The sequence below is a fragment of the Panicum hallii genome, chromosome 9, assembly GCF_002211085.1.
Source record: "Panicum hallii strain FIL2 chromosome 9, PHallii_v3.1, whole genome shotgun sequence".
NCBI classification, from domain to species: domain Eukaryota; kingdom Viridiplantae; phylum Streptophyta; class Magnoliopsida; order Poales; family Poaceae; genus Panicum; species Panicum hallii.
The window spans coordinates 24,987,351-24,994,826 of NC_038050.1; the positions used below are offsets into that span (position 1 = coordinate 24,987,351).

The 7,476-nt window shown below is 44.7% G+C and overlaps 1 protein-coding gene across 1 annotated transcript; it reads right to left on the minus strand.

The window, feature by feature from the left end:
• Nucleotides 1-592: 592 nt before the first annotated feature.
• Nucleotides 593-3,158, minus strand: LOC112872960. Its single transcript, XM_025935993.1, has 5 exons — nt 2,596-3,158; nt 2,286-2,511; nt 1,836-2,200; nt 1,208-1,546; nt 593-1,126 (listed from the first exon to the last, which is right to left on the minus strand). The coding sequence occupies exons 1-5, from the start codon at nt 3,103-3,105 to the stop codon at nt 593-595; spliced, it is 1,974 nt and encodes a 657-aa protein (XP_025791778.1). The 5' UTR covers nt 3,106-3,158.
• Nucleotides 3,159-7,476: the final 4,318 nt, after the last annotated feature.

Genomic DNA, 7,476 nt, shown 5'->3' on the forward strand with positions numbered 1-7,476 from the left:
GGGGCAGTAGGGTCAAAGTTTTCTGAACTTTGGTTTGGAGCTTCAGTTTGGTTGGGGAGCCAAGTTGAATGGAACGGTTCCATTCCAATTTCTGAGGATGGAGCCGTTCCATTCTACGTTTGGTAAGGAGAACAGAGCCGTTCCATTTTTTGTTTGGTTGGAGAGTGCGCTAGAGTAGAACCGTTCCATTCTATGTTTGGTTGGAGAGCCAGGTGAGTGAGGTTACCTCCTCCTTTATTGGGGTGAGGTTACCACCATAACATAATATGCAATATAAACTGAGTTTCAACATGACATAAGATGCAATATAATTAACTGAGTTTCAACGTGACATAATATGCAATATAATTAATTGAGTTTCAACATAACATAATAAATCATGACATACATGAGTTCAAATCAATCGAAATAACACATACATGAGTTCAAATCAACCGAAATAACACATACATGAGTTCAAATCAACCGAAATAACACATACATGAGTTCAAATCAACCGAAATAACACATACATGAGTTCAAATCAACCGAAATAACTAAACTAACAAAAATAAGGGCAGCAGCCGCCATGACACAAACCATGACCTATAAGCTAGAAGTTCTCAGTCACGAAACTTGAAAACCACGATAGCTTCCAATCGGACGGTAGATTCACAAAAGCATGGGCATCATTGGGATGCCTAACCAAGTACTGATAGTATCGAGTCTTGTGGTGAAGCTCAAAACCTGGGAGACTGTCCACGGCTTCGAACAAACCATGTGGTAAAGCACTGCTTGCTTGCGCTATTGCCTTTGCTAGCGTTTGGGTGCCACACTGAAATGCTTCAACCAAGCAATCAGTCTTTCTCCCGGTATCATCAATAGTCTTGGCTCTCTTAGCTGGTCTAGCTGATGAAGATATATCATCATTGACAACACTTTTATCAATACCATGGTTCAGCCCATAATTTTCTGCAGTGGCATCACCCCCATGGCTCACACCTTCACTTCTATCAGTCCCAATTGGGTCATTGGAGCTCTTTGCATACTGACCGATAGCGACGCTATTGCCAAAGATTGTAGCTAGAAAACCATAGTATGGAAGAGGCTTGTTCAAATATTCATCATCAGCTTTATTTTTTGGATCCTAACAGCGAATGCAACACAAATGAAGTACAATATCCAGCATATAGTGATATCAAATAGAAAAGGCAAGTGAAATTTGTACCGCCATATGTCCTTTGTAGTGGTCATGATCTAGAGAGACAATGAATTCATCTTCATCCCAAAGAGCAGCACTCAAATTCTTAAGATAGTTGATCCTAGCATACTTCTTTTTCCATGTCTTCAAATGATTACTAACTTGATCACCTGTTCTTGTGAGTTTAAAATGATCGTTGAGAGCCTTAGCACAAGCGTTGAGATGAACTTTCTTGAAGCCGGTAGAGGTCTTAGTGCCACCAGCTACAATATTACTAAGAAAGGTGAGCACAAATGTGGACTGAGTTGGAGTCCATTGGCACATGCCACTAGCAGCTTTTGCACCGCTTGCCTCCGTGTCCATCCCCTACATTATAAATCATGACATCAAATACATTAAATTCAGGAAGATAGTTTGCCAAAGCACATGTCCATATTGCATCAAGTTTGCTAAAGTACATGTCCATATTTCAACGTCTTACAAGTGTACATGTGCGAATAAAAGATACATGTTCATACGAATAAAAGATACATGTCCATACAAGTGAAGGCACATTAAAAGAAATACATAACTATCATATATTGTTTGCATGATAGTCTTCCCACATGGCATTGGCAAGTTCCTGCCTGAAGTTAACCATAAAGGCATGCTCTGCTGCTTGTCCATGAGAAGATGTATGATGATTAATGGTAGCCAATTCCTCACTCGCATCAATGATAAAGTCATCACCTCCATCTTGTATAACCCAGTTGTGAATAATACAACAAGCAACCACAATTTCTACTTGTGTAGAGAAGGGAAAGAATGGTGTAGCATCATCAAGAATTTTAAATCTCCTCTTCAACGAACCAAATGCCCGCTCAACAGTGACTCTCAACGATGAGTGCCTATGATTGAATAATTCCTTCTCATTTTGCACAGGATTGTTGCCCCACTCGTTCAAGTGGTACCGAACACCACGAAAAGGGGGCAGAAATCCAGGTTTGGCTCCATATCCGGCATCAACTAGGTAGAACTTGCCTAGCATACAAGGGATATGTATGTAAGCTATGCTAGGTATTAAATTTCATAACTAAAATAATGAGCTACACAAGTTTTATTTTACCTTGTGGAACATGAAGACCATTTTCCCTCTCTAAAGCATCCCGTAAGACTAGAGCATCATGGGCTGTCCCCTCCCAACCGGCCAACACAAATGCGAATCGAAGATTAAAATCTACAGCTGCCATGACATTTTGAGTAGGATAACTCTTTCTACCATGAAAGGAAGCCTCCTTGTGTTTAGGAACAGAGGCCCGCATGTGTGTGCCATCTATTGCTCCAATACAATCCTATTATACAATTAGAATGGAAATAATATCAGAAATTACAATCTGAACTCCACCCTTAAAATGAAGGGGAGATAGGCCTCACACCTTAAAGTAAGGATCCCATCTTGGGTTTCCTGCAATTTTAGCTGGAGTTGATGTCCATGGTGGTGTAATGAAGTCGTTTCGTAGCTCTCCAATAGCGTGCATTACTTTGTTAAAATACCAACTAACAGTTTCACCGGACCTATCAAAATTGGTGCCAACTAACCTATTTCGAACATTGTGACCTACTGTGTTTAAAAACACTGCAACCTGCTGCTCAACACACAAATGTATGGTGTCTTGCAAAAGGCCCCGGTCCCTAAAAAGCTTACAAAATCGGAAAAAAGATGCTCTATTAAGGCTAAGCGTATTGACATAAGTTACATCATTCTTCCATATCTTATTATTCAGATACTCAATTCTCATTCTATCCCTCTCCTCAATTGGAGCATAGGTAATTGGTTCTACAGATTTACGGCGTTTTCTTTTTCTAGATTGAATAATCATGGCCATCATTGAAAGTAACGTATATGCTGCAGCTGTGTAAATGAAAAGTTGCTGCTTCTTATCCATCTAAATTATACAGAAACAAGATAAAATCAATAAATTTTTAAGGCGTAACAAGTAATCACACAAAGCATATATTCAGTAGACGTAACCTTCTACCTTCCGAGGCGTGCATGCTGCCTTCATTCCTCCAGCCAAATTTCTCCTGCGAGCTGCCAAAATTAGAGACAAAGATCACTGAGTTGCCAAAATCAAAGAGTGATAGATCAAGATCAACATAATTACTGTTTGTCAATTTGCAGTGGTATGCTATTTTGATCATTTAGTGGGTAACCTATATTACTTATAAGCCAGAAATAAGCAGCCCCTTTGTAACATTAACATGCTTTTGCAAATAAATAAAGAAGATAAAATACTTAAAATTGAAATCATGTTACTCTACACTATGAATTGCAATAGATAAACCCTGATGAAAAAGATTGATGTTTAACTCTTTCTTTCGTGGATAGGAGCATGAAAGCTTTGAATTAGAAAATAAGACAGCAAGCTATCAGCAATTATCTTTCCATCATTCTGTGTAGCAAATCCTAGATTATTGCATAAGCCTAGGGACATGATCTAAAATTTATGCCAATAAGAAAAGCTACTCTAGCTTCTTCATAAGAAGAAAAAAACATCTATGACAAGAAGAAACATCTACGAGCGAGAAAGGGCGCGGGCAGGGGCGGGGGGGGGGGGGGGGGGCGCACGGCGCGGGCGCGGGGGAGCTCCAGCCGCCGCAGGGGGTGCTCCAGGGGCGGCGCCGGGGGGGGGGGGGGGCGCACGGCGCGGGCGCGGGGGAGCTCCAGCCGCCGCGGGGGGTGCTCCAGGGGCGTCGCCGCGGGGGGGGGGGGGCTCCAGGCGCGGGCGCAGATCCGCCGTGGAGGTGCGGGTTGTTGTGGGCTGCAGATCCGCCCGGGGGGGCACGCCGGCGCGGGAGGTAGGGGCTGGCGCGCGCTCGCTGGCCACCGGCCGGGGGCGGGGGGGGGGGGGCGGTGCCGCACGGCGGAGGGGAGGGAGAGGCCGGTTGCTCACCTGCAGAGGGGAGAGGGGCGAGTGGTGATGGGCAGCGAGGCTCGAGCACGCGTGGAAGGCGAGCGCTCGCGTCCGCTTGTTTTTACCGAGCGGGCTCATTCCGGATCTACGGGGTATATTCCCCTGCGGGAGCGGTTCCGCTCCACGGTTCTTCAACCAAACGCATGCAAAAATGGAACCGCTCCACTCCGTTCGCCCTCATTCCACCAACCAAAAACTCGGTTAGATCTTCGACGGCGTTCCCGGGGTCTTCAGCTGATTCCACTCCTTGTTCCGGGATCACATCGTAGTCACCGTCGGCGAGAGTAGTCGAGTCTGTGGTAGAACCGCCTGAATTATTCTGGCTCAAGTGCGCTAATGATCGCTATACAGCTGACATTAACTCAACGCACTTCAAACGGAACAATCCTTTGGTCTGTCGGGTCTCCACCCGATACAACCACGGTTCAACAGGATCGAAGCAGGTTTACCTCGCACGAAGGCGAGTTTACAATCATAGTATAGCTCATCAACTTTTCATTTACAGATATGCAAATAATGTTACAAACCTTGTTCAAACTTAAAGTAAAACTTATACAAACAGTGTTTAACTCGACAAGCTAAACAGCTTGTCCAAGCTCACAGCGGAAGGATAAGAACACACGACTACACACGTCGTGAAGGTGGACACCATGCTCAGCCCAAGGCCTGGTGTCACTCAGGAGGGTCACTGCCAGCCAGGGACGGATCCCACTCCACGGACCAGCCAAAAGGAATAGTCGTTGGCCATGCAGGGTTGTCCGGGGAATTCTCGAAGGTTAAACTTGAAATAGATACTAGCAAGGCTGAGCATTCTAATACTCAGCAAGGCTTACCCAGGTTTGGGTATACTTTAGCCCGTAACTAGACTCATGAAGGCATTGTAAAGGTTCTGGGTTTATTTTTTGCTGAAAAGCAACAAAGAGTATGATCTATTTTCAAATTTTAGCTTTCATATTCTAGTTGATTATCCATTCTAGATTAGCAACTACACTAAGCAAGCAAGGTAGAGATTATCATCCATCATGATTTTTCCATCATTAGTTACACTTCTTACTCTATGTGGCAGAAGAAATAAGCAGTCTCAATTTCCACGAGAGACGGACGATTCTGAATCGAGTTTCAACCTTGCAAGGATAAATCTAACTCACACGCTTGGAACATCCAAAGATCATCCCGAAGCAACCTTTTCCCTCATATTCCGGGTTATGGATCAGGGCCACCACATGCGACTGCAGGACTGTACGCACGCCAATTGTGCAGGACGTACGTCTGTAGCTTGACTACATGATCGTACTCCTGTCTGCCTTGCAGAACGCACTCCCACACATCGGTGCGTGTAAACATAAAATAAAAATCGAGTGGTGGAGACATGTCCATTTGCCGGGCCATTCAGGTACTAGGCTTACCGCTTTACCATATTTCACGGCATGTGGCTAGTACATTCAAACGCTTAGCCACCACTACCACACACTGCGACCTTAACCACTTTTAACAAGACAGACAGGGTAAACCTTCAGGTCATGATACAGCACATGACCCTGTCCATCATCCTTATAGTGATTGCAGAATTGTAAACAAGCAACTCCTATATCGCGCGAGTGACAGGAAATCACTCGACTTTTACCAGCCCTATTTAGCAGAGCGTCTACGCGATAAGGACTCAGGTACAATACATAGGATTCCTATTATCCATGCATCTAGGGTTTCATTTCAACTCCTAGACGTAATGCAGGATATATAATAATGAAGTTGTAATAAATTAAAATACTGGGGTATGCATCGGGGCTTGCCTTCTTGAGTGGGGGTGGAGGCAGGGATGTCAGAGACTTCCGAACTTTGGTTTGGGGCTTCAGTTAGATCCTCGGCGACGTTTAGTGGGTCTTCAGAAAACCCTTGGCCTTGTTCCAAGACCAACTCGTAGTCTCCGTCGTCGAGTGCGGTTGATTCTACATGTTATGCAACAATTTAAGTGAGATGATGTTTGAGTTTAAGATCTTATGTCACAACAAAGTTGCAACCCAAAATGTCAACACACCTGAATTCATGAAACAAAGGGGGTTTAGTCTTGATTTATCATTTATATTTAACTCATGATTATAGTATTGGATTTATTGAAAACAGGAATTAGAACATTTGAATTTGAATTTAAATTCCAAGTTTAAATTCAAAACTTAGGTAAATAGAATCATAAAGTCTTGAAAATTTAATTATATACTAATTATCAATACATTAGATTATGACAAAAAGATCTAATTAATTAAGCCTAAGGAACATGCTTAGTTAATCTCAAATCATCTCAATTATCTAACTTCAAAAGAAGTTAAACTACAAAACAGTGCTAGGTTTGAAACTTTAACACAAATTCACCCATGAGCTATAAAAGTTACATACCAAAAATCATAAAAAACAAATCCAATATGTAGAAGTTATGTATAAAATACCTCTTAACCTTAGATTTAAAATAGATGCAAAAGTATTTAGTTTCAAACTAAACTTCATTAATAAAAGTTGTAGGGTTTGAAATCTAGTTTCCAACAAAATTAATTTTGCAATTTTTGGATTTTTCGACAGTTTTCTATGAATTTTACAAGACAGCAGCATCAATCACATGAAATAACAACAGCACTTAGGGGGGGGGGGTCCTTGGTATATTAGCGCCTGGGTCCCTGGGGCACTAAAAACTCTTGCACTTATGCCCCTGCCATGTCTCGACTGCGGCCGATTGTTCGGCCCCGACGCGTTCTCGCCGGCGGGGAGGGGCCGGCTTGGCACGAGCTACGAGACCCAGGGAACAGTTTGGGAGGGGAGGTGCATGACGGGAGATGGTGGATCACGACCAACGATGGGGAGGTGCGGCGGCCGTGGCGGCGCGTCGCCGTTCCTGGTGAAGGGCTGGCGAACAGGGGGATCGAACGCGCGCAGGAGCACCAGGCGGAGATGGGGAGTTGATCTGAGTACCTAGATGCGCTAGAGGTCAAGCAGAAGGGGCTGTCAACGGTGAGGTCGAGCTCGGGCGGCTCCGGTGAGAGGCGGCTCGGGGTGGAGGCGATTCCGGCGAAGGAGGGCCGGGGGTTGGACCGGATCAGGTCGGGGGACTAGGGGAGGAGGTGGGGAAGCAGTAGGTCGAGGGGTTTTGGACAGGGTGAAGGGATCACGGCAAATTCCGGCGAGGACAGTGCGGCGGCGGCTCAGTGTTGGTGGTCGCGGGGGAAAAAGGAAGGGGAACGACAGAAAGGAGGAGCTCGGTTCGGTTTTATAGGGACGCAAGACTCGGTGGAAGTGAAGGAGAGGGAGAGCAGTCGTACGGCCAGGCACAGATTGGCGGGTGGCGCCGGCGTGCTC